This window comes from Corapipo altera, unplaced genomic scaffold, assembly GCF_003945725.1.
Source record: "Corapipo altera isolate COAL_440 unplaced genomic scaffold, ASM394572v1 61286, whole genome shotgun sequence".
In the NCBI taxonomy this organism is placed as follows: Eukaryota; Metazoa; Chordata; class Aves; order Passeriformes; family Pipridae; genus Corapipo; species Corapipo altera.
Genome location: NW_020884907.1, coordinates 349189 through 376563, shown reverse-complemented (window position 1 = coordinate 376563; position 27375 = coordinate 349189). Strand labels below are relative to the sequence as shown.

The 27375-nt window shown below is 44.1% G+C and overlaps 2 protein-coding genes across 6 annotated transcripts in view; both read left to right on the top strand.

Moving 5' to 3' along the window:
- The first annotated feature begins 422 nt into the window (after positions 1-422).
- LOC113951459 (E3 ubiquitin-protein ligase Topors-like) lies at positions 423-2240 on the top strand. Of its 3 annotated transcripts, none has more exons than XM_027652445.1 (2): positions 423-676; positions 782-2240. In XM_027652445.1, the coding sequence occupies exon 2, from the start codon at positions 816-818 to the stop codon at positions 2193-2195; it is 1380 nt and encodes a 459-aa protein (XP_027508246.1). In that variant the 5' UTR covers positions 423-676; positions 782-815; the 3' UTR covers positions 2196-2240. The 3 variants fall into 3 exon arrangements, with proteins under 3 accessions (XP_027508246.1, XP_027508248.1, XP_027508247.1); XM_027652447.1 differs by having other exon boundaries at positions 423-1703; positions 1749-2240; XM_027652446.1 differs by having other exon boundaries at positions 435-486.
- Positions 2241-19676: 17436 nt separating this feature from the next.
- Positions 19677-27375, top strand: part of FAM189A2 (family with sequence similarity 189 member A2) — a 28835-nt gene continuing 21136 nt past the window's right edge. For all 3 annotated transcript variants that reach the window (XM_027652488.1, XM_027652486.1, XM_027652487.1), the window contains exons 1-2: positions 19677-19693; positions 22081-22137. In XM_027652488.1, the coding sequence (XP_027508289.1) occupies positions 22084-22137 (54 nt within the window). In that variant the 5' untranslated portion in view covers positions 19677-19693; positions 22081-22083. The remainder of the gene's footprint in view (positions 19694-22080; positions 22138-27375) is intronic.

Below are 27375 nucleotides of genomic sequence, written 5' to 3'. Positions count from 1 at the left end.
GGCCACCCTGGCAGTCACGCTCCTACCGCCAGAGACTTTAACGCTAGGACCAAAGTGCCTTTGCTGTTAAGCAGAAATTGTAGAGAACCAATCTTCCATTTGTGACTCCTCTAAAAGCATCACTGGGGTGCTTTTTCAGAACCTTTTTCAGTGTCCTGGCTACATCCTGCGTGAAAAGACACTGCTATAATGACCCAGATGCGATGGCCTCTTGCAGTGCTGGGGAAAGTCCAGGGTCTGAGGACCTCTCTGGGTGATACTGGGACCCCTGCGGAGAGCAACCTCTGACATGCTGTGCTGGTCTGAGTACCATAGCAGTGGACATCTTATTGTGATGTCACAAGGTGGTGGAGGCTGATGTCACTGGCAGTGGACCGTGACATCACCAGATTAGATTGTCACCATGTGTCCCTTACTGCTGAAATTAGGGTACTGGCAGAGCCTGGCCTGCTCTGACTTATGCCTGGACTCCTGTTGAACATGTCCATGAGGTCTGGAGTGTTGAGTCAGGCTTTTCCCATAGCTGGGTACTGCCACTGGCAGTTCTCAGTGCCCATCCTGGAGCCACTAGCAGTGTTGAGTTGCTTGGCTCAAGCCTGAGTTGCTTGGCTCAGGCCAAGCACCTTGATAAGTGAGCTGTGCATGGAAACGTACCCTTGGGGTGGCTCTAGGACAGGTGCTAAGGCCTTGAGAACTGGAAGGGTGTCCTTCTCGAGGGGCCTGGGCATTTCTTCCTACGCTCCCCAGGACAGCTTGTGACCACAGCATCTCCATTTTGCAGTGTCTGACACTTTTTGGTAATACCAGAACCAGTCATGGGGAGCATCTTCTCATTCTTAGCTGACCCCAAACTTCAGGAAGGCACAGACAAGGCTACTGAAACAGAGTGGAACTGCCCCATCTGCCGTGATACTCGAGATGACCTCGCTTATGTAATGCCCTGTCTCCACCAGTTCTGCCTGGGCTGCATTATGCGTTGGGCAGAGATGCAAATAGTATGCCCACTCTGCAGAGAACTGATAGAGTCTGTCAGGTTTTCTGTGCAGACAGATAGTTATATAGACTGTGTCTTCACAGCCCCCGAAGATGCCAGCAGCTGGGCAGGAACAACTCTTGGACAGCTGGTTAGAAACAACCCCTATCACTTTGCAGCATCTCCTTCACGTTCTCCACGGGGGATATTGCCAGCAGCTGAGCCAGGGGGTGCAGGAACAGAGCCCGTGGGTGGCCTCCTGCCTCGGGTGTGGGCAGAACTCTTCCGAAGAGACGAGCATCTCCTTGATCCTGTGGTGCCCTGGCTGCGGCAGGAGCTGGAGGCAATATATGGGACCAGGTGGTGGATGGCGAGGATTGCAGAGAGCATCATCCTGCATGCTGTGTCCATCTGTGGTCCTGTTGCGAATATCTTGGTCCAGGTGCTGCAGGACTTCCTCGAGGAACATACAGAACCTCTGATCCATGGCACCATCAGCATCATTGTTGACCAGTGCAGTGAGGAGGCTCACAGGCTGCTGCACTCCCCTGCTCTCCCAGAGGAGGACAGCAGCTCTGTGGCCACCGTCAGCAGCACCCAGCGCGGTACCCCCGGCCCCCATTCAACCCCTGACAGAAGCTCTACAAGCTCCAGCACAATGCAAGCTGTCCTCGGCAGCCCCCATCCGTCTGCTCCCGTCCCTGCAGACCAGGAGGAGCTGCAGGACGAGGCGATGGCAGAGGAGGAGGAGCTGGAGGAGGAGCTGGGGGAGGAGGCGATGGCAGAGGAGGAGGAGTTGGGGGAGGGAGAGGAGCTGTGGGAGCAGGAGGAGCTCGGGGAAGAGGCGGGGGAACTTGGCAGAGTGGAGGAAAATAACCTTGAGGGCATCCCCGGCATCCATCAGGGGGGTATTCCCGCCCTCCACCCAGCCGCCGGCAGCAGCCCTGTAGGCTCCAACCTAGAGGACCGACTCAGCACATCGGAAGCTGTGCTCCACAGCCCCCACCCCCCTGTTCCCGTTCCTGCAGAGCAGGAGGAGTTGGAGCAGGCAGCAGAGGCAGATCCCTCTATCCAAGGCGGCAGCCGCAGCCTCTCCAGTCCCAGCCGGGACCGGGACGGGGACCCTTTCCGCAGGAGGCCTCGGCGTGCTCCGAGGAGGAGAGCTGCCAGTTTCTCGGACTCTCCCCAGCCCTCCAAGAGGCCACCCCATCCGCAGCACTAGCAGGGCTTCATTCAAGAGAAAGGAAATAAATTGCTATTTCCCTTACAAAGTCTCTGGGTGCTGCTTTCTCTACCTTCTCCTGGTATCTTTCCCTGACCCTTCACCCCACCATGAGCCAAGCCCACCTGGAGCCCCGGGACGCTATTGCCAGTGCTCCTCCCACAGGAATTCCTGCTGCAACCGCAACAACGGAGGAATTTCTGGAAAAGCCTGAAAGGGGAGAATTGCATTTGCAAAGGAGAACGTGCCAAATCGAGGCTGCTGGTGCCTGTGCCAGATGGAATTACTGTGTTGCTCCCTGCATTGCCATTGTCTGCTGCCAAAGGGACAGGAGGGGCCTAGCAGCCCCCTGGTCAGAAGGGTTTCTGGGAAAACAGGCTGATGGGGGACTGGTCCTGTCAACCAGTCATGACATGCCATGGGACTGAAAGAGTAGTGTCCTTTCCAGAGTACATGGCACTGGGGCTTCAGAGCACAAGTTCTCTGCATCCAAACACCACTTTGTACGGATAACCAGAGCTTTGTGGCTGATCACAGCAGTCTCTCAGAGCAGATTTGCTCTGACAAAAGTAAATTGTGGGCGTGATGCTCCGTGAAGAGCTACAGTCTCATGAAGGGATGTGTCTTCATTGAAGACACTCCTCAGTTGAGCCCTTGACTGATCCTTAGGAACTGTCCAGTGGCCTTCTTGGCAGACAGGTTATACATTTAGGAAAGAGAGAAACTTTTGAAAGTGAAAAAGCAGGGATTTTGCAAGGTAAACTACATGAAGAAGACAGCCACGATCAGAAAGTGTAAAGGAGCACTGGTAGAAGCGTATGCAACTAAGGCAGTCATGTATAGCATGTCAACTTACTACTGCCTCCAAAAAAAACCAACAGTACCTCTAATCTTTTGTATGCACGCAGTGAAGAACTAGAATATGCAGTCTCAGATATTGGAATACTAGCAGCCCTTCAGAGCAGACTAGATTTCACAGAAACCACAGGGGGTTAAGTGAAATTCATCTATCAAAGCAGGAAAAGGAAAATAAATATTAATTTCCACATATCTTAATTAAGCCCTGCACCGTTGTCTTTAGATGCTTTCATTATTCTTCATAGCAATCAAGAGACTGTGCCAGCCCAAAATTCTATCTTTTCCATCACGATGAATGAGTCATACATTAATGAGTGTCTTCAGCATTATGGTTGTTTCTCATACTCTTTTGAATCTGTTTGCTCAATGTCTGCTCAGAGTTGTATGTAGCCAACTGGGGAGAGCAGCGAGTTTTTCTCTAGATGTAGAAGAGCCATATGGATTATATGATGCTGGCTGAAACACAGCTTCCAGCATGACAAGGCCATGGCCTCTGCTCACCATGAACACAAGAGGGTGCTCATTACTTTGTGGAAAAATTTGCTTTTGGAAATACTGTGTTCCTGTTTTGGAATGGGATATCTAGAGCGAAGTCTTCTGTCCTAATGAACTATGAGCTGAAAACTGAAGAAGCATGATGAAGCTAAACATGTTGCCTGAAACCTCTGACGGTACTAATCAAATAAGCTTCTTTAACAGTTGAAGTTGAAGGTACAGATAGATATTATGCTTTACTGTTTGCATCCCTTTACCTTCTTTCTTCACCTTCTTTAAGGAGAGTAGCATTAAAAAATTATGCATTAGGACTGTGCTGTTGTAGCATCACTGTGGCAGGAACTAGATATTTGGATGAAGTTGCTGCAGATTTCTCCTGAGTGATACTTCTGCAAAGCCATTGCAGCTCAGAAATAATGCTGGGGACCCTTCATGCCCCTAGAACTGTCAATGAGATTTTCTACTCCCTTTTGAACCCAGTTAGTTACCTCATTATGACATTATGCTCACCCAGGCACAGCTGATGAATCTGCTGATGAGTTCTTGCCTCCTGTTTTAAAAATACACCAGAAGCATGAAACAATGGATTGTACCTGGTGTGTCTGTATTTGTTGGGGATTGTTGTGGTTTAACCCAAGCCAGTAACCAAGAATCATCCCACCACCTGCTCACTCTCCCCCAGCAGGATGAAGGAGAGAATTGAAAGGGTAAAAGCTCAAAAACCTGTGAGTTGAGATAAAGACAGTTTAACAGGGAAAGCAAAAGCTGTGCACACAAACAAAGCAAAATAAGGAATTCATTCACCATTACCCATCGGCAGGCAGATATTCAGCCAACTCCAGGAAACAGGGTAACAGTGACTTGGGAAGACAAATGCCATCACTCCAAACTTTCTCCCCTTCCTTCTTCTCCCTACTTCATACACCAACCATAATGTCATATGGTGTAGAACATACATTTGGTCAGCAGGGGTGAGCTTTCCCAGCTGTGTCCCTGTAATGTGCTCTCTGCAGAAACTGACTAAGAAGAAAGTTGTTTGCCAATGGACCAAGCAGCAAAAAGAATGGCAGCAGCCTTTGATGCCTGCAAAAATGCTTTGCTTGAACATGCCCAACTGCACACTCCTAAGCAAGGATATTGTTTTGAAACAGAAGTAATAATTCTAGATGATGTAGTCTCATGGGGTTGTGACACACAACTGGGCCGAAAAATCAGAAAGAACCTGTAGGATTTTGATCTAAAGCATTACAAGGCTCTGCTACACATTATACCTGGATTGAAAACAAATTCTAGGTGTAGTTTGATCAGAAGAGACAGAGGGGTGTCACTGTATGTAATAGCAGGGTTAGAATGTATGGAGCCCACAGTTGGCAGTGTCACAGTTGGGAACCTCTGGGTAAGAATCAAGGAGCAAAAAAATAATGCAGCTATATTGTGGGAGTCTGCTATAGACCTCTCAGCCAGGATGATGATAGACAGAATTAGTCTTTGAGGAACTAAGGGACACTTCCAAATCAACTGCCCTCATCCTCATGGGGGACTTCAACTTTCCAGAAGTTAATGGAGAGCATCACACAACTGGTACAACCTGGGCCAGAAGATTCCTAAAAAACCTGAATGACAGCTTTATGGAATAGGTCCTAAAGGACCCAGCTCGGAAAGATGCCCTCCTTGATCTACTACTTGTCAACAGAGGGGATCTTGTGAGTGAAGTGGAGACTGGTGGGTGTCTTGGCCACAGTAACCATGAACTGATCGACTTTAAATTTAAATTGAGCAAAACCTCAACTCTGGACATGAGGAGAGCAGAATTCAGGCTGCTCAGGGAATTAGTAAGTAAGGTCCCCTGGAAAAATGTTTTTGCAGCTCCATCAGTGCTGGTCACTTTTCAAACAACTCCAAAGGGCACAGGAGCAGGCAATTCCCAAATGTTGGAAGTCAAGCACGTGAGGCAGAATACCAGCTTGGCTGAGCAGACATCTTCTCTTGGAAATAAGGCAAAAAAGGAAGGCAAACAAGGCACTGCAAACAAGGCACTGCAAACAAGGTCAAGAGACATGAGAAGAACACAGAGATGCTACTTGCTGCTGTAGGGAGAAAATTCATGCAGCTGGAGTTGCAGCTGGCCAGAAATGTGGGGGACAATAAAAAGAGTTTTTTTCAAATAGGCAGCATAGAAATATTGTTGTCCCATTACAAGATGAGGATGGTCACCTCCCAAACAGGGACAGAGACAAGGCAGAGGTGTTTAACACTTTCTTTGCCTCTGTCTTCAACACAGATGACAGACCAAGGGGGTCTCAGTGCCCTAAGCTGAGGGACCATGACTGCAAGAATGATCAACTCCCAGTCAACCCTGAAATTGTGCAGGATCTCCTGATCCAGCTGAATCCCTGCAAATCCATGGGGCCTGATGGGATTCATCCCAGAATCCTCAAAGAGCTGGTTGATGTCTTTGTGAAACCATTTTCGATGATTTTTGAGTGGTCTTGGGAATCCAGAGAGGTCCCAGCTGACTGGAAGCTGTCCTGATTTTCAAGAAGGACAAGAAGGAGGACCCCAAAAACTACAGGCCTGTCAGTCTCACTTCAGTGCCTCGTATAAAGTTATAGAGAAGAATTTTCTGGAAAGTATTGAAAAACACCTGAAAGACAATGTAATCATTGGTCACAGCCAGCACAGCTTCAGGAGAGGAAAGTGCTGCTTATCAAACCTTATTTCCTTTTATGACAAGGTAACCCACACAGTTGATCAGGAGAAACCAGTTAATCTAATCCTTTTGGATTTCAGTAAAACTTTTGATACTGTCTCTCACAGGATCCTCCAGGACAAAATGTCCAGTCCACAACTGGATAAACACATCATGGGGTGGGTGAGCAATTGGCTCATGGGTCAAGCACAGAGGGTAATAATGACTGGGGTAACATCAGACTGGTGACCTGTCACTAATGGGGTTCCACAGGGCTCCGTCCTTGGCCCAGTGCTCTTTGGCATCTTCATAAATTACTTGGATGCAGGACTGGAAGGGATACTAAGCAAGTTTGCAGATGACATAAAACTGGGAGGAGCTGTTCACTCCCTTGAAGGCAGGGAGGCCCTGCAGAGAGACCTTGACAAATTAGAGAACTGAGCAATCACCAACCGTAGGAAGTTCAACACGGGAAAGTGTCAGATTTTGCACCTGGGATGGGACAACCCTGGATGTTTGTACAGACTGGGAATGAGATACTGGAAAGCAGATAGGGACCTGGGGGTCCTGGTTCACAGCAAACTGAATAAGAGTCAGCAGTTCCCTGGCAGCCAGGAGGGTCAACTGTGTCCTGGAGGGGGGGGGGGCATCAGGCAAAGCATCGTCAACCAGCTGAGGGAGGTGATTGTCCTGCTGTGCTCTGCACTGGTATGGCCTCACCTTGAATATTGTGTGCAGTTTTGGGCACTGCAATGTAAAAAAGATACTAAACTATTAGCATCCAAAGAAGGGCCATGGGGGTGAAGGGCCTTGAGGGAAAGCCATATGAGGAGCAGCTGAGGTCACTTGGTGTGTTCAACCTAGAGAAGAGGAGATTGAGGGGAGACATCATTGCAACTTCCTCGTGAGGGGAAGAGAAGGGCGGGCACTGATCTCTTCTCTGTGGTGACCAGTGACAGGACCTGAGGGAATGGCCTGAAGTTGTGTCAGGGGAGGTTTAGGTTGGATATTAGAAAGAAGTTCTTCACCCGGAGGATGACCGGACAGTAGAAGAAGGTCCCCATAGAAGTAGTCACAGCACCAAGTGTTTGGACAATATCTTGGGCACATGGTGTGACTCTTGGGGAGGGTCTTGTGAAGGGCTAAGGGTTGGACTCAATACTCCTTGTGGGTCCCTTCCAATTCTGCATTTTCTGTGATTCTGTGATTGCAAGAAACTGAAAGAATCACAGGGCAAGGTAGTATGACTGTACACACACCCACCCCTATTAATGGGTATGTAACTGATAATTCTGTCAGTCCTCACATGGGAGTGGCCCAGGCAGCCACATATTAGAAACAAACATTATTTAATGCAACAATTTTTACTGGAAAACTGCATGTAACCACTTCACATGCCACTCTTCTGGGAACTATGCCCTTTAATCACGCCCGTGTCAGTGGAACCTTCTCTCCCCGGAGAGCTCCCTGCATCTCCTGTGGAGGAAGTGCTCCTTTGTGACAGGTTAACAGAAGAGCACAGGAATGGTGCCTGGTTTGCAGATGGGAGTGCTACATGCACAGCCACTGGACACAGATGATGGAGAGAAGTTGTATATGTTCAGTTCCAGGAATCATACTAAGGCAAATGGGTGTACAGGCACCTAGTCAGTGAACTGAATTTGTTGCAGCATCCCCTGCCGTCTTGAAGGGCAGGCACGTTACTCATACCCTGGCAATTGAGTTGTATATAAAAGCCTAACAATGTGGTTACTTTACTGGACCCAGGAAGATTGGCATGTACAGAAATACCCTATATGGGCGGCAACAAATTCAACAACATGTACAAGAACATCCCTTAAAAGTAAGATGGATCTCAGCCCATCAGAAAGATGACTCGCTTGAGTCACAAAATGTTAGGGAAGTAATTGATATGACCTCTGCTGAGGTACATGCACAGGCTATAAATGCACATGTAGTTTGTGGACATCAATCAGCTCATACTGCATGAACCTGGGGATATTGCCCACAACCAAACCCCTTTGCCATTACATGCATGTAAGACATTTGCACATAACTGTACTATTTGTACACAGCTTCATTTAAGGGAATTACATAGGCCCTGGAAGGAAATAAAGTGAGGTCAGTGGCCTTTGACTGTGGCAGGTTAGTTAAATTGGCCCTTAGTTACATGGTGATACCGTGGTATTACTCCGCTTTCCATTGCTGGCAAAATCCTTGAACAGACTAATACCCGCTATAGCAGAAGAAATTCTACCTGAAAGTCAGTGTGGTTTCAGAGCCAACAGGAGTATCATGGACATGGTATTTGTTCTCAGACAACTGCAAGAGAAGTGTAGGGAACAGAACAAAGGTCTCTATGCAACCTTTGCCGAACTCACCAAGGCTTTTGATACTGTGAGCAGAAAAGGTCTGTGGCAGATTTTGGAATGTTTAGGATGTCCCCTCAAGTTCCTTAAAATGATCATCTCACTCCAAGAGGATCAGCACAGCCAAGTCAGATATGGCAACGCACTTTCTGAGCCCTTTCTAATAACCAATGGTGTGAAACAAGGCTGCATTCTCGCTCCAACCCTATTCACAGTCTTTTTCAGCATGATGCTCCAAAGGGCCACAGCAGACCTCGATGATCAGGACGGTATCTACATTCGATATTGTACTGATGGAAGCCTTTTCAACCTAAGGCGACTGAAGGCCCACACCAAGACCTTAAATCATCTTGTCCGGGAGCTGCTTTATGCTGATGACGCTGCCCTTGTTGCCCACACAGAAGCAGCTCTGCAGCGTTTAACATCCTGCTTTGCAGACGCTGCTGAACTCTTTGGGCTGGAAGTCAGCTTAAAGAAGACAGAAGTTCTCTATCAACCTGTACCTCAGGAAGTCTTCCATCATCCCCATATCACCATTGGCCAAATCACCATATCACCAGAGCTCAAATCAGTCCAGCAGTTTAATTACCTAGGCAGCCTCATCTCCTCAGATGGTAAGATTGATGGAGAGATAGACAACAGGTTAGCAAAGGCATATAGAGCTTTTGGAAAGCTTCATAACAGAGTTTGGCAAAATAAACACCTGAAGAAAAGTACAAAGATCAGTGTTTACAAAGCCATAGTGCTGTCTACTCTCTTATATGGATCTGAATCATGGGTCATCTACCGCCACCACCTGTGACTCCTAGAACGCTTCCATCAACGTTCAGTCCTAAACATCCACTGGTCAGATTATGTGACCAATACATCTGTTCTAGAACAAGCAGCAGTCACAAGTATTGAGGCCATGTTGCTGAGAACACAGCTGCGCTGGGCAGGGCACGTCTCCAGGATGAAGGACCACCGCCTCCCTAAGATCTTGCTTTATGGTGAACTTGCCACTGTCTACCGCAAGAGAGGAGCCCCGAAATAAAGATACAAGGACTCCCTGAAACATCTCAGCTTTGGCCACATTGACCACCATAAATGGTCTACTCTGGCCTCCAATCGGGAGGCCTGGAGACACACCATCTATAACGCTGCTGATGCTTTTGAGAAAGCACGCAAGATCACCCTTGAGGAGAAAAGACAACGCAGAAAGAATCGTGCCTTGCAGAATATACCACCTAAGGAGTCTTTCTGCTGTGCCTTCTGCAACCGGACATGCCTGTCTTGTATTGGCCTTTTTAGCCACCAATGTGCTTGCAACAAACGTGGGCAGAGCCCTCCCCAAATCTTGGTTCGCGAAGCCAGCCGTGATGACATGGTGATACGTATTCACTGCCATGGATACAGTGTCAGGATTGGTCTTTTCTAAACCCACCAAATGCCAACCAACACAGCATGATTGAAGCATTAGAAAAACTCCTTCATCAGTACAGACCTCCTTGTCAAATACAGAGTGACCAAGGAACACACTTTAGTGCACGTTATGTCCAAAACTGGGCTCAAAGCCTGGGAATAGAGTGGCTATTCCACATTGCCCACCATCCCAGGCAGGATTGAAAGAAAGATTAGGACATTGAAGGGATAATTGAAAAAGTTAACTAGTACTAAAACTTTACAACATCGGAGTACACCTCACTAAAGCAGTTTTTTTGTTAAACAATTGGAATATTCACAACCAAACACTGTGATCATATCACATCATTTGCAGTACAAAACATTGTGAGGATTGAGGTTCTTCCAGATCGTGTCTCTGCCAAAATATTAACTACAGAATCACAGAATCACAGAATCACAGAATCACAGAATAGGCTGAGTTGGAATGGACCCACAAGGATCATCGAGTCCAACCCTTAGTCTTGCACAAGACCATCCTCAAAAGTCTACAGGGGAAATGGAATTGTTTCCACCCATGGACTGTGTGGTGGGACCACAGCTTGCTAGTCTAGATATGAAAATGCATGTAATAATGCCTGATAGTGCAGTCTAGTTCTCTACTCCAACTTCTCCCCTTATGCTACATCCTCTGTTAATATCAAATTCTCGAGTTCTTGCATGTTCAACAAATACCTGGGCCTTATCTAGTGGTGCCATGAACCCACCATCAGATTTTTCAGTCTGAAAAAGTGCAAACCATACCTCTTCAATCTGTGTGTGCAATCAGCCCCCACCTCAGGTTACGAGACCTGGAGTCATTTTAGCTTAAGGAGCTGGAGCAACAGCATATGTGTTACTGGAAGGAGATGACACTCCTATTTTCCTTCCTTGTCACAGGTTGGCTTGTCATGCTTTGTAGATGTGTACAACATAGAGCACCTGGAGTATGTCTTCACTAAGGTTTAAATTGGACATCAAAGGCAATTTATGTCCTGAATGTGGAAGTAAGTACACTACACTTGAGAACCTTACCAATCAGTTGCTGACGAGCTACCTCCTGTCTCAACACCACGTACACTGCTCCGAGTTTGTCGGCACATGCTGCTCCAACATGGCTGCTTAATCAGCTGCAATGAGAGGAATATTTGACATTGACAGGATTTCATACACTGACTGAGGCAACCTATCTGTGGTGCCTTGTTTGCTGGGTGGTTTAATTCCCTGTCGAGAGGATGGGGACATTTGTCTTAGACCACTATATGTTTATTCCTTTCTTCCTACATGCTTCATAAAGTGCCTCTGCAAATTACCCTGTCCTACACTTCCAGACCCAGCACCAGTGGTCTCTTGAGCGAGGGGCTGGAATGTTGGGAGGAAGGGTTTGAAAGCAGGACAACGACAAAGAGGATGGCAGATACACTAAAATGACCTTGCAGCTGGGAATGCTGAGGTCTGAAAAACAGCAGTGTAGGAAACCCCACCTATTATGCCTACTGCTGTTTATCCTCTGTCTGTTTTGAGAAGTACAACTCTTAGCAATTAAAATCCTGTATTGCCATCACACACATCTTGCAGATAGATGTCATTACTATCATTACTATGTCATGGTACATTGCTAATATAGCATAAAAAACAACTTTGAAGATATTCAATAGGATGTTTTACTGTTTAGGGCAAAGACACTCCTGATTTTGCTGCTTGCTTGAGTTTTTATATTTCCACGTTTCAGAGACTTTGTGTCTCTTGTCCTGAATGTGGTCCTGCAAAACACTTAGTGTTCTGTATTCATGTGTTTTGCTTCGTTTTGATTTTTTCTGAACTAGGATTCAGCTTTCCTGGTCTAATAACTTAATACCTTTATGTTTACTACTTTGCAATGCAATCCTCAGCAGAGATCCAGGGAAGTCACAAGGTTGAAAACAGGATATAACTAGTTGCTAAGTTGCTAATATGTTCTCTCTATTGAACTTTATGTAAAACATCTAAATATTTCAAACTGATTTAGAAGATCTTCAGAGCAGATTCTTGAAGTGTAGGCATGCAGAACTTTTTCAAATATAACATAAGGTCTTTACATGTGACTTCTAATTTTCTTTTTGATACTTCAGCATGTTGATACAGGATAGTATCTCAGCTTTTGGAAACTGTTAGAGGGATTGCTTTTTAAAACCAATGATCACATAAAATCATTCTCTAAAATTTATCTCTAAAATTGTAGTTTCAGAGAACAGTGTTCTAGTGTGGCATCCTTCTGGATAGCTGGGCCTATGACGGGTGATAACAAAAAAAGACTGTGCTGTCTGTTCAGACACTTTAAACTATAAAACTGCATTAATTAAAAAGTATTTTTTAACTTTATTGTTTTGTGGTTATTTTTAAAAAATAAACAGAGTCTTACAGCCAGTGCTTTGAATAAACAAAGAAGGAACAACTGTAGGACCCATTATGATTTGGTAGAGATCAGTATTGTCTGCATATGAGTAAACTGGACAAACTCCTTCTTGGATGCAGTGTTTAGAGGAAAAAAAACCCACAAAAATAATTATAGAAAATTATCTTAACACTGTAAGATTTCATTTGATATTAGCTTTTTATTTAATGAAATTTCAAATTTTTGGATAGCAGGAAAATGAGTTTTTTGCTGAATTTGAACATGTGTGTTTTCATACACTTAAGGATAAATAAACACCACTGTCATGGACTCTCACAATTAAAAATACAAAAGTTGATTTTTACTAGACGTACTTACACTTCTTAGGCATGATGACACAAACAGCACCAGCTGACAAGTGAGTCTAATGATTGCAAATACATAGAATTACTAACCATGGTTGTATTAGAAATACTTCTTCCTCTGTTAGAGCAAATATTTTTAAAATAACCCAGTATAAACCAGAGTAAGGAATAACATTAAAGAGTCAGGTTATGTCATGAACCAAGAGCAATCTGTAGAGAGTGATAAAGGAGAACAGGTCAGTACAAATCTTAAATAACTCACTTTAATATAAAAGCAGGAATGGAAGAAGTGTTCTGCTTTCCCCACCTAGATATTCCAATAGTTCACTTGGAGCAATTGTGTGAGCAACAATACACTTCTTCCTATCAAGACAAATCAGGTTATTTCTTATAACTCTGTTTTTTCTTAGGTGTATATATTTTCAAACCTAAGTATGAAGTTTTCCCACTTAAGGTATGTATTATTTCCATTTATTTGCAACTCTTACAGCTATTTATATATAAGTATATACACAATGAGTTGTGTGTTAAATCTAATGCTCAAGTATCTTAGATAATTTGGGGGGAGGAGGAGTTTGTACTTATATTTACATAGGAAATAATCATATGAAAAGTGTTTTACAAATGTTTCTGCTGGCTTCTGAGCAGGTATGTGACAGTCTGTCCCTGTTGACTTCAAGGAACTCTTAAATGATGTTCTGAGATAGAAAAGTAACTGCAATCATCATTGCACAGGTTGGGATGCTTCCTAAGAAGGATACAGTTACTTACACAAATGCCAGAAGGGGACTTGGAAGCTGATGAATCCCTCCATTTTGTTCATTCGTGTGACAGTGCTGTTGGGAAATGAAATTCTTAGAATTGTATCTGCCAAATTACAAAGAGTAAAAATATAACCTCTACAAAAAAGTGGACAAGTAGACAAGCCTTTTAAATTTTCTTCAGAAATACTAGGCAGACAAAGGATCTTTGTTACAGGTGTCCCTGTGCAGGTTACAGGTTACTTGCTTTAAAATAAGTAAAGAAAACAGCATTAGCACATAATGTCTAATACTTTGTGCCCTTCAAATGTTTGGTTTTAGTTATGAGAAGTGCTACTGATATTTAAGCACTAGTGATAAGAGTTTAGGAGATGCCACAGCAGATGAGTTCTGTTGTTTTATCAGGGAGTCTGTCATTTTATCAGCAAACACTGCTGAATGTTTGGAGGGGTGTATAAAACCACTTAATGGGGAATAGGTAAAGCATAGTTTGCTATCTTCTTCCTAGCTGCTTCTAAATGCTTATAACTGGAAACAGGTTTGGACACTAAAATGACATTTGCTCTCTTCCAAACCATTTAGCACAAATATGTTTTTAAAGCTTGCCTGCTTATATGTCTCGAAGTCCAAATTAGTTGAGATGTATAACTGGAGGATGAAAATCTCAGTTTGTGAAACATGTAGGAAGTTCTTTCTTCAGTGCTTTTCTACAAGGGTAGAGCCTCACCAGAGAGGCACAGATGAACAACCCAATTGTGTTTCCAAGTGACAAGAATGCTGAAGTTTCAGTCAATAAGCATCTTGAGATGAAAGTAAAAGTATAGAGAAGACAAAGGGAATGAAAAAAAAGGAATGAAAACCAAATCTTTAACAGTTAAAAAGTAGGGGAAAAAAATGCTTTTCCACGCAGTCAGTCACTTTCCATTGTTAACCAGGTGGTATTTTAGCTTATATCAACACTAGGAATGATGATACATAAGTTCCAAGTTGTGATTACTTATATAGCTATACTCTCACTTCTACAGCTGATTTTTTTTCCAGGATAAATGTGGGTGAAGTAACCAAGTGATGAACATAAGTTGTTTAACTTCATGTATTTTTTTCCTGAAAATTGCTCAAAGCTGGAAGCAATAAGGCAGGGTATTCTAGATGTGGATTGTAAAAGTAGCCTTTATGCCAAAGGATGCAACTTCAGTTCAGTGCTCATGGCAAGGACTGCAGGAGGTCTCCGTTTCAACCTCCTACCAAGAACAGGGCTACAATGGATTAGTGGGAGGGGGAGACCTTCAGGCCCTGGGAGCCAGCCCATTACCTGGAAGGTGGATGCTCTTCCCCCCTGCCCCCGCCATGTGGCCTGGTAACCCCATAAGGAGCTCACACAGACCACCAGGGAGGGACAGACGAAAGAGGAAGTTTATTGTGGGGTAGGGGTTTATAAGGCTTTCAGGAGGGTCAAAAGGGGACCAATGACAAGTTCAGGGGCACACAGAAAAAAACAATCAGGTAAAGAGTCAACAGCCAATAGGAAGGGGTTAACAAGGACCAATGAGAAACACCTCAGGACACCTTCCCAGGACACTCCTGTATGGGAGACAAGTCCCTCACAGGGGGTGTCGGGAAAAGGGAGCAATGACTTTGCAAAAAAGCAAAAGCCATTTTGAAACCTGTTTAAACCACATTAAAAACTTCTGTTTCTATAACATTTGAGTGGCTTTCTTCTTTTTCTTCTCTAGTCCATCTCTGACAGGACTTCTTCCATCCTACATATGGCAAATCCATTGTCACACAGGGGCACGTCTGTGCTCAGACCAAGTCATTAAGGGCTTTAGTGAATCAGGACTTGAAAACCTCTAACGATGGAAAGGTCACAGTTTTTCTAGTCCTTGTTCCACAGCTGAGCTACTATCACAGGGAAAGAGATTTTCCTTATAAGTTGTATTTATTGCTCTGTTTTTAACTTATGGCTGTTGCCTCTCATGCTCCCACCACACATCACTATGAGGATCCTCATTCCTGTTTGTCAGCATCCTTACTGCACAGAGCGGGGGGGTGGGGGTTGTGAGGGGAATGGCATGGAAGGACAAACTAAGCACAGTATATGTGTGTTGTCTAAGGAGTGCTAAGGAGAAGTGACATTTGACTCTCAGGGCCACACCATCCCAGGCACAGCTGACCCTTGTTGTGCCACCCACACACATGGCTGACTGTCTCAGTGTGCTGCCCACCAGCATCCAGAGCTGGCCGACTGTGTCACTGCAGGGTCTGCCTTTCCAGTGTAAGACTCCATGCTTGTCCTTGCTGAATTTTGTCAGGTCCCTATTAGTTGGTCCATCACACTTGTCCGGGTACCTCTGAATAGCAGCCCTGCCTTCCCTCGTCAGCTAATTGCTCACAATTTGTTGTCATCTCCAGACTTGATGAGAGTGACCTCCATCCACTTTTCTGAGATCCAGAACAGGACAGGCCACATTACAGACCTCTGCAGAACACTCTGGAAACAGACCTCCAGATATGAAGTGACTCATGGACCATGAACTCCTGAGTGAGAACAATTTGTCTGCCAGTTTTCTACCTATGTAGTTGTTGTCCCATTCACACGGTAATATCCTAACCTCAATACATGAATGGTGTGGAGATGGTGTGAAAAGCCTTGTTGATGAGGAAATAAATGGCATCCACTGCACTGCCTTCATCTACAAATCCAGTCATTTTACCATAGAAAATGATCATGTTGGTCAGACATGATTTATCTTTAATAAATCCGTGCTGACAGTTTCCAGTCACTGTCTTCTTCATACACCCAGACAAAGAACATTCCTGGCACCATATTCTCAGGGACTGAAGTGATGCTAACTAGCCTGTAGTCCCTCAGATTAGTTTAAACACTTTGGGAAGATGGGTGTGACATTTGCATTTCTCCAGTCATTGGGAGCCTCTTTCAGTGTCCGCTGGCTCTGAGCTGATGGCTTGTAAGGACATCAGCCATCTCCTTCAGCGTCTTCATGTACAGCCTATCAGATCTCAGTCACTTGTGTGGATCAAATATTTGAAATAAATCCTTTTTTCCGTCTTCATCACCTACTGGTAACTCATCTCTCCCTGTGTCCTATCACTAGGTGCAGAGGCCTGGCAGACCTTGCTGGTGATGACAGTGAGCACTATTCCCTTATGTGTGTCCATTGCCTCTGTGTCTCCTGCCCCATTCTAAAACAGGTCCAAGTTGTCCTTGGTCAGCTTTTTACTGCTAACAGTAGTAGAAACTCTTCTTTTTTCCCTTGACATCTTTTGCAAAACTGAATTCCACCTGAGCACCTGCCTCTTTGACACTACCCCTGTATGCCCAGGCAATATTTCTCAATTTTCTCCTGGTGATCCACCTCTGATTTACTACTTTGTTGGCTGTTTTTTTCACCTGGGCATCTGCCTTCTTATATGTTCCCTTTGTTCCCTTTGTTCTTCCTTATTGAAAGGAGGATGCTCTCCTTTATTAGGCTGACCAGCTTTCCTGTACTCCTTTGCCTTTCAAAGTTCAGTCGCATGAAATCTTAGTTGCCTGAATAAGCCAAAATATGCTGTCCTAAGTAGTGTCTGTGCTCTGCCAGTCCTGCCACCCTCCCTTGGCTCAGAAACTTGACATCCACCACATCAAAATCCATAACTGATCATCCTCACCCCAATCAGTTCTTCCTTGTCAGTGCACAGTGAACTGCCCATGACCCACTGTGATTCAGCCCCGGCTGGCCTGTCCAGTATCTGTATAACAAGAAATTACCCTTGACATCCTCAAGGATATATCCTGGATGGCCGTGTGTCTCTTCCAAGAGATGTTATCTATCTAGACTTCTGTAAGGCCTTTGTCATGATCCCCCACAGCATTTTTCCATCTACATTGGAGAGATACAATTTTGATACTGTTTGGTGGATGAAGAATTGGCTGGATTGTCACATCCATAGAGTAGTGGGCAATGACTCAGTGTCTGGGTGGAGGTCAGTGATGAGTGGTGTCCTTTAGGGACTAGTACTGTAATGGGACTAGTACTGTTTAAGATCTTCACCCATGGCAGAGACAGCAGAATTGAGTGCACGCTTATAAAGTTTGCAGATGACGTTGAGTCATGTGGTGCAGCTGACGCACCTGAGGGACAAGATGCCATCCAGAGGAACCTGGACAAACTCGAGAAGTGGGCCCATGGGCATCTCATGAGGTTCAACAAGGCCAAGTGCAAGATGTTGCACCTGGGTCAGGGCAACTTATGGTATCAATACAGGCTAAGGGATAAATACAATATAACACCTTGATAATTTAGACTGAAAGCAACTTTTTTTTCTGATATAAGTGTTTGGGGTTTTTTTCCGGCTTGTGTTTTTGAAAGTTAAGAAGAGCATACTTGAAAAAATTGGAAATAGAAGTCAAGTTTTGCAAAATTCCATTTACTAGATAAAGTACAGAAACCTTGTTTTCATTTGTTACAGTAAACTGCCAGTTGGATAGGGCTGAAATCTGTCCTATGATGGAGCACTTTTTATCTTTGGCTGTGTTTTGTGGATTTGGCAAGCTAAGATTGGGACACCTCCTCTGAAGCCCTGAAATATATGGACATAGCCTTTTCCAGTGACCTGGTATTAGTGAGCTTTCAGCATTTTTACAGTATCTGCAATTCTATTTTCATTTAACAGAATAAAAGACAAAATCATAGAAATTCTCATGTAAGGTAGCATGTATACGATAGTGTTCAGTCTCACATATATGGTTAAAATTACATGTTTACTAATAAATGGCTGATTTGAAGACTGGGAAGGGCATAAAAGCAAATGTAAGGGCCACTCTCTTATGCAGTCTTGAGTGTTAAAATCTATTACTTCAAACCCTGGTCCATAAACCCTGGCATTAATGTCGATTTGTGAGGGCTTGATTGCAAGACAGTGGTCCAGAGTGGTAGGTGATTTCTTTCTTGGTAAGGGGTGCTTTAAATCCTGAATCTTTTGGTTTATATATATATATATATATATATATATATATGTCTATCTCAACAGAGATGTATCAAGGATGTAACTCCAAAAATGGCCTCTCTAATGTCAAATATTTTTCTTTCTTTGTGCAAGGCCTTATGTGTTATTGTAACGGATTTTGAAAATCTTTTCACAAGTGCTGGCTCTGCACCTTTTTCAGCAGACAAGTGAGGGCTATCGTCTGAGCCAATAACATTTTTTAAAGTATCTTATTTTCCTGAAGTAGTAAAAACTATATTTTTTTTATAGCTGAGACCATTTTTAGAAGTCATGTCCAGACAAGCCCAACAGGTATAAAATTTCTTTGGCTGAGCTGGAGAGCAGAACACACGGTTGAAGTAAATTCCTGAGCCTCCTTCCTTCGAGAGCATCAATCGAAGAAGGACAGCCCATGGTCATGGTCTCCTCCTCCCAAGAAGAGTTATTTTAAAACTTCAGGTATAGTTCTCGGTAGTAACAGTGACCAGGGATAAAAGGGGAAGGGAGGAAGTGCGGAAGGGAGCGTGGTAACAAGGGAAGTGTTAAAACCCTCCGAGGCTGTTGCAAAGTGGCTGCAGCAGCATCAGCATCATTAGCAGGGTAAGCCGGGACGGGGAGGCAGCGATGGCTACGGGGCCGGGACAGTCCGGGGAGCGGCGGCAGAGCTGCGGAGAGGCGCCTTGCGGGGGTGGTCCCGGCTCCGCCCGGCGGTGAGGGCACGGCCGGGGCCGGCGCTACCCGAGCGGAGCGGAGCCGCAGGAAGCGGGCGTCCGAGGGGGCTGGCACGGCCCCGCCCGGCCCAGACCGAGCCCGCAGCAGCCGCCCGGGGAGAGCGGCGACAGCCCACCATCCGGGCGGGGATGCCTCCGCTGCCGGCGGGGATGCCGGAGTCCCGCGGCACCCCGCACAGCTTCGCCCCGCTACCCCGGCCAGCTCAGGGCTCGCTGTCCGCCGGGGCCGCCGCTCTCCCGCCACCGCCGCCGCTTCGCCCAGACGAGCTGCAGCGTGGCCGCCCATGCCCATGCCCATGCCCATGCCCATGCCCATGCCCATGCCCATGCCCCCCGGGCGCGCTGCCCACCGTCTCGCTGCTCGGGCTGGCGCTGCTGCAGGTCGGCCTGGGAAACGCCCTGGTGGCGCTGAGCGCGGTGGTGTGGCTCCACCTGGGCCGGCTCCTTGGTAAGCAGCAGCCACCGGTCCGGCAGGGCGTGCGGGGCAGAGCGGCCGCCGGTCCCGCTCCTCAGCGCCCGCTTGGGAGTAGGGTGCAGGTAATGCTTTCGCTGACACTTTAGCTACGGTGTCGTCTTGACCCCAGATAGGGGATTTATTTCCTGATGTGCATTTTTGCCCCCCTCCCCCCAAGTTATTTTACGCAATTAGAAACAGGATTTTCGAAAGTCACTGTGTAATGTAGATGTTATATATTGCTTTATTGCATTGTGTTGCGTATTGATTTTATGCGTTGCGCCTTTCCTCTCGTGACAGAGAAAACAGCAATATTCTGGGGGGAAAAAAATGGATGGGGTTGAGACAGTTTTGTAGAGTCCTGAGAGAAGTTATTCCATCTCGTGTTGAACTCTGCTTTAAACCATAGCTTTATAAATACAGAATATATAATAGTTTGTGTTGCAGAAGCTCGGCAGTGGTAAGCAGAAGTCAACAAGTGTGGAAGGGTCAGGGTGACTGGTCACAGTTTCTGGGCCCTCCAGCAATGAGCAAGTCATGTTCTGTGGCTGGGACGCTCAGCTCCTGCTGCTAGTGTGAAGAGCATCAGCCTTTCCCTCAGCTCAAACATTTAAATTACACTGCCGGTGTTGTTCACCACCTGCGAAAACATGCTCCATGATCTGTGGTTTGGGCACCGGGGGGAAATCTAGGCCATCCAAATGGGTATTTTAGGTATCTCTCGTGTGATCTTTCATCTTTTTTTTTTCTTTACTCTAGGTTAAAAGAAGTTTAAGTATATGTATAAGTTTAAGTATATAAGCTCTGGACTTTCTTTGAACTCTGCACACAGAACCATGCTTATGCTTTTAAAATGTTTTAAAATTGCACATGGAAAATGAAGTATCAGTATCTTTAATAATGAAGAAGGGTGTTGTTTTTGTTTGGCATTTTTTAATGCTATCTCTGAAACAATAGTACACTCGGAAAAGTTACTGAAAATACCTTGCGGGTGTAACAATATGAGTGAAAATTTTAGCCCAGAAGCAACCTGGAAAAGTAGTGGTCATTAAAAGCTGGAATTGATGGTATCTGTTTGAGTGGGGTTTTGACTCGGTTTTTTTTGTTTGTTGTTTGTTTTTGGTTTTTTTTCATTATGAATGCGACATGATGACTTGTTAAGTGCAAGCTAGGAAAGCTTTGAGAAAGACTTTTCTTATCTTAAAGCTTTAACAAATGTAATGAATTAAATTTTGTTTTCCTTAACGCAAAAAAGCAATTCACATCAGTATTGGTGTGCTTTGTTATAAAATCGTGTGACCACTTTGCAGTCAGAGAATTCAAAAAATACTTTGATATGAAACTGCAGAGTGTGTGTGGTTTTGCAACACCAGTGATGATATCAGTAGGTGTCATATATCCACATTATGCTAGATCAGATTGATCATGTCAAGTGAATGAAGTTGTAGAAGGAACTTAATAAAAATGTTAGTGGATGACTTCCCGCTTGTTCTAGTCTTCTTGTTTCTTTTTAGTGTAGGAGCTTGATGTCTATTGGCTTAGTCACAAAGTCTCATGAGTTAAAAGTATACCTGTTGATTTGCAGGACATGCTGAAAAACTGATTTGCCTTTCTCTATAGTATTCCCATTGTTCTGCAAGAGAGTATTTGGGTATGCTGTTTGTTTCAGTTCTACAGCAATTCTTTCTCCTTCCTTTGTTGTTTTGCCCTCTAAGATAAAGAAAGTCATGGGGTTCAGTTCTGTGATTCAGCAAGTTTGGTCTAACAAGTGCTGTTGCAGAAGGGTGTGCTTTTACTTCTATTCTTTCCTCGTGCTGATACTGGCATTAATCTGATTAAACAGCAAGTCATTTCAGGGAGATAGTGCTGCTGCTCTTTGCTGGTTTTGGTAGGGTTCATGCTCTGGGTTTTAGTTCACCAAAATGGTCAGAAGAGGGCCAGATCAGCCCAAGGGAAGAAAAGAGGCAGGCACTTCATGAAGTGCTGGAGTGGCGACACAAGGTGGAGACACAGAGCCAGTTTTTAGATTTGCTTGGCCCTGCTGCAGAGAACAAGTGCTCAGCTGGCTGAATATAATTGTTTTAGGCAATTGTGGAGGTCAGAGTTGCTGACATACTACTTGTCCCCATTGATGTTTTCTGGGAGGAAAAAAAATAAGAAAAGAATAGTTTTAAATTTGGTTGTGTTATTTCACAAGATGTTTTTAGGAGTGAAGAACCTCATAAGCACAGGTTGTTATTCTCTGCTTTAAAGTGCGTCTTCATATCTTCCCAATGTTGTTGTAGTGTTCCAAAGTACCATTCATCAGAACAGTAATAAAAAAACAAGTAAATCGCATTTCATGAACAGTTGTTCACTTCTTGATGTTTTTGATGTTGTAGGCAATGTTATGTGGAATCATAGGGTTGACCACATGGAAGACGTCAGTGATGATTTTGGTAAGTATGGATTAAAATTTTGTAAGGAAATTATCAAAATATGATTCTGATTTAATAGGCATTGGTAGAAAGAGAAATCTCTTCTTTCTCCTTGAAAAAAAAAAAACAAACAAACCTGTAGGGTTGAGTCTCTCTTTTTGAATCATAATTATTGAAAGAGGAGACCATGACTCCTGCATGGCTGGAGTCCACAGTAGGGGCAAGAATGGACCATGTGTGGAAGAATTGTTAGTGTTGTTTACAGAACACATTTTGTGGTTTTGTATGTATAAGGAAGTGCTGACTTAGAATAAATAATTTAGCTCTCTGAGGCAGTGCTGCTTAAACTTAAACGGGGGAGATGGCTTTAAAGCTTAGCTCAGTGGTAGTGTTTTTTGATAGCAGCTTTGAGTGCAAGCCGAAGTCTTGCCAGCTTACAGTACCAGTAATGGTATCCAGTGTTACCAGTGTTACCATTTCAGATACAGTTGGCATTGCAATGCTGTGAGGGAAGTAAATTGATGTGTTAGCTGTTTCCAATTGCAAGTGAAATCTGAAGCTGTGTGGCTCCTAATGTCTCAGAGTTGGGATTTGAAAAAGTGTTTTGGAGTTGCTTTTGTTTGTGGGTTTGGGGAGTTTTTTGGTGGGTCGGTCGCTTTGGGGGTTTTTTGTTTGTTTGTTTAGGTTTTTTTGCCTTACTGTCACTTCTGAAGACTTCTTCCAGGCCAAAGCAGTTGTTTCATTTTTGTATAGGACTTCTTTGGGATCCACGTAGACATTGATGAGGAGTACCAACTATCAGACATGTGAGCTAGATATAGAATCAGAGAGTCATAGAATAATCAAGGTTGGAAGAGACCTTTAAGATCATCCAGTTCAACCATCAACCCAGCACTACCACTGTAACCCCTAAACCACTAAAGCACATCACCTAGTGCCACATCCAGATGCTTCTTAAACACCTCTGGAGTGGTGCCTTCACCACCTCCCTGGACAACCTAATCCAATACCTGACCACACCAACAGTGAAAATATTTTTCCTAACATCTAATCTGAATCTCCCCTGTCTCAGCTTAAGGCTGTTTCCTCTTGTTCTCTCACTGCAGGCACAGTAGAAGAGATCAGCCCTCACCTCACTACAACCTCCTTTCAGGTAGTTGTAGAGAGTGATAAGATCCCCGTGAGCCTCCTTGAGACTAAACAAACCCAGCTCCCTCAGCTGTTCTCCATAAGACATGTTTTCTAGACCCTTCTCTAGACACACTCCAGGACCAAAATGTCATTTTTAGAGTGAGGGCACCAGAACTGAACACAGCACTCGAGGTTTGGCCTCACCAGTGCTGAGTACAGGGGGGCGATCACTGCCCTGGTCCTGCTAGCTATGCTATTCTTCATACAGGCCAAGATGCCATCAGCCTTCCTGGCCACCTGGGTACACTGCTGGCTCATATTGGACCAGCTGTCAACCAGCATCCCCAAAATGCATTGCTGTTTCTCAGTGTACATTGGGCAACACAGGCAGAGCAAGGCAAGTTTTTTATGAGTTCTGTGGCTATAGAGAGGAGTTTGGTGTTGAGGCCTCCAAATCTGGAAGGACCATGTTTTCATCAAAAGAAGTGTAAATGCCATCTGTCTCAAAATGCCTGAGGCTTGCACAGTGCTCCCTGTTCCTGTATTGCCTGTGTTCTGTACTATTCCTACAGCATATTGGTGCTGTAGTTTCCTTTTTTCTGTTGTTGCTCTTTCACTCTTTTACATTCTCCTATGTATAAACATTATGGGACTTCCCTAATTTTACTTAAATATGAAAGCACCAAGCTCTTCCTGGTCCTTTCTTTTATATCAAATGATCTTTATGATGGTCATGCCCTGGGATTGCCCTGAGATATTGTGCAGGAGATGGGAAAGTTTCTGACATAAGACTGATTAAAACCTTGAGCAGCCTGCTGTGATCTCATAGCTGACCCTGCTTTTGAGCAGGAGAATACAGAAGAGTCTTCTCGAGCTCTCTTGCAGCCACAGTTATTCACTGATTATATGATTCTGTGAAACCATTCAGGGGTTTTTATACATGTATTTTATAGAGGTCTGATTTTTGATAGTCAGATTAGGTCAGCCTTGACATTGGGAAGCATTTCTTTAATGAAAGAGCAGTCCAACCCTGGAACAGGCAAAGCGGTCAAGGCCTGGAACTGGTTTCATAGGGAACTGGTTGATGCCCCAAGCCTGTTAGTGTTTAAGAGGCATTTGGTCAACACTCTTGAGTGCTGGACTTTGACTTTCGGTCAGACTGAAATGGTCAGGGAGTTGAACTAGACGACCATTGTAGGTCCCTTCCATTGAAATACTCTATTCTGCATTAAAAAAAAAAAAAAAAGGAAATTAGCATTAAACACTAAATGAGGCCAAGGAAATCATGCCTTGAATTAGTTACAGTATTTCAAGTTCAGATTGTTAGTTTCTGTGAGCATATTTGTCTTGTGCTAAATATCTAATATATCTACCCTCTAGTAATTTGAACATTTTCTCCAGGAAGTTATGAGGAGTTATGTGATTGTAAAAGCAAACTTCCTACATATGTCAGCAATGAGACTAATTTTGTAGTCATGACTTAGAATTATGACATTCACAAGCAAAACTATAAAATACATTCAGAACTAAAGCATGTAATTTTTTCAGCTGTGATTGTCCTCCCCTTTTTCCTCCTTATGTAAGTCTTAGCACTAGTTTCTTGTAAATACACTTCCAATGGATTTATCTTTCCCAGCTTTTACACTGAATTCCTTTTCTCTTTGCCTGTACAGAGCCTGTACAAAGCTGTGAAGGCAGAAGAGATTGTACAGTAGTGTCCCTGACAGCCCTTAACTTAAGCAGGTTCCAGGTGTAGAAATGCCTTTATGCAGCAAGTGAGCTTTGTGGAAAGAAGTGGTTGCACTTGCAGGTGGCTTTATAAGATTGTTATGGAACCCAGATATTTAACATGTTGGGTACCTGTGCTAGAGCCATGCCAGAAATCTGAGGAGTGATATAAATTACCATGTTTTGTGTTGTAGCAACTTATGTCAGCATTTAGCAGTCTTTATGCAGAAACTTTGGACTGTGCTCAACAGTTAAAGTTTCTGCTATTAAGTGGTCGTTATCCTTTTTCTCTATATAGTTATGTCTTAATTTACAAATGCCTAAGAAGGGGCTTCTGCTTCTTTTTTTATGTGTTTGAGCTGTTTTCAACACTCAGTTTCACACTTTTTTCAGATAGTGCGAATACCAGCCTCTAAATTCTTCATATACTCCCAAAGGCCCCAAAATAGCTTTGTTTTCAGCTCACGTTGAATAAATATATCTAGATTTTAATTTTACATTGTGTGTGCTATAAGCCCTCAGATGTAACAGTTGGGCTGTAATTAGGGGTAGATGGTTAAGCTCCATCATCTACCTTCTCTGCTTCCCACAACTGAGTCATGAGCAAAATTACAGTGACTGGTGAGTGCCACAGAATTTGTCCATGAGCAGATTCTGGTATACTCAAGAACATGGTGATGCTGTTTCTTATGTGTTTCTGTATTATCTAATTTTTGGTTTTGATTGTCAGTTTGTGGACTTAGGAAATTCTATGATGCAATTGACATTTATCTCTGCTCCCTTTAAAAATACTAATTCTTTCTAAAAGAAATCTATTTGCTGTTCTGATTCAGGATTTCAGGATTCAGGATTTTCATCTCTGAAACCTGCTGGGGTACACATATTTGCCTGCAGCTCCTTTGCATGGCATTAGTCTAGCTCCTCCAATAAAAGGCTGGTGTCTTGGCTCACAAAATGTTTCTCTCTGTCTTCCCATCTTTAGGTGATGGTTTTTCACTGTCTGCGTTTGTTTCTTTGTGAAGGCCCAGTCTGTTCTGTGGCTGCCACTTCAATCCAAGGTCTTGGTTGTAGAGAAAAACAACCAAATTTTGGTTTTTTCCTATGACAGCAAGGCTCTGGTGCTGCAGATCCTTGGAGAAAGCACAGGGCTGCAATGCTGTACGAGGAGCTGGGGATGGGCTATGGTGTTTCAGTGGCTCATATTTCATCCTTGGAAGGGAGAAAGGAAGGAAAACACGTTAGTTAGAGCTGTAGTGGACCTTAGTAGCACCATCTGTGAGAGTAAATCAGTCTTGAAGAGGGATGGCTGTGATAAGACTTGTTAATAAATAAAATTGAGAGCCGTATTTGGGTTTTACTATCCACACTGTCTTACAGCTGTATTACACTATGGGAAGATACTAGATAAATAATGTATCTGAGACACAGGGTACTGCAAGGCAAAATCAAATTATAATCATATCTTCTGTACGACATTTTTGCAAGGAAGGCTTGGCCTTCAGCACTGCAGCCACTGAGAAGCCTTGGCTCTGAAATCCTACCTTGGATTTAGGTGTTTGAGGCTTTTCTGTTCTGGATATCAGTTAATCAGTTTTGGAAGTCAGCTTGTAACATGTCCTGAGGCTGATTTTATTTTGAGGCAGTGCCCTGTTAACACTGGACTAGATGATCTTGGAGACCTTAATGATTCTATGTTTCTTCCTCTGCAGGCCTGTCCCAATGTATTTAATGGGGAAAGAGAAACTTCCTACCTCCCCCTCCAAGTTGTTTGGGTATTGACTCTGCACCATTCTGGAGTCAATGTTACCCTCCATGCATAGAATCTGGTTCCTTCCTGTCTGGTCCTAAACTCCTTCCTTTCATACAGCTTTAAATCTTATTTTTAACTGAAGGAACTGATTTTTTTCAGAAAGAACATAAAATCTCCATTGTTAGTTTGTGTGTACTTGAGGGCAACTCACATCTTCAACAGGTCATGCTTGCTATAATAGCATCTGTCCTTACTGATATGCCAGTTTGAACTAGTCAATGCACTTTGTGTTGTATTCCCCATGTTTGCCTGGAGCTGTACATGCTTTACTGAATACAGAAGCCCTTTGCTAGTGAAGTATCTTTTCCTTTCAGCCATGTACAAATTAGTTGCAATCCTGCAGAGCGTTGTTTTAGGTGACTCTGGTTGTGTTTGTTTTTGGTTTGTTTGTTTTTTAACCAACAGAAACAAAGACTTAAAGTTAAGCATCTGTCTGGTGGCTGCTTGATGCTTGGGTTCTGCAGCTAAAGAGAAGACTTAGGTGTGATCAAATGAAAGTGCCAGTGTCCAGCGAGACACCAATTTATTATGCTGAGTAGAGTTTAACTGCTGCAGCTGCAAGCACTTGGGAGCAGTTCAGTATCTGCAAA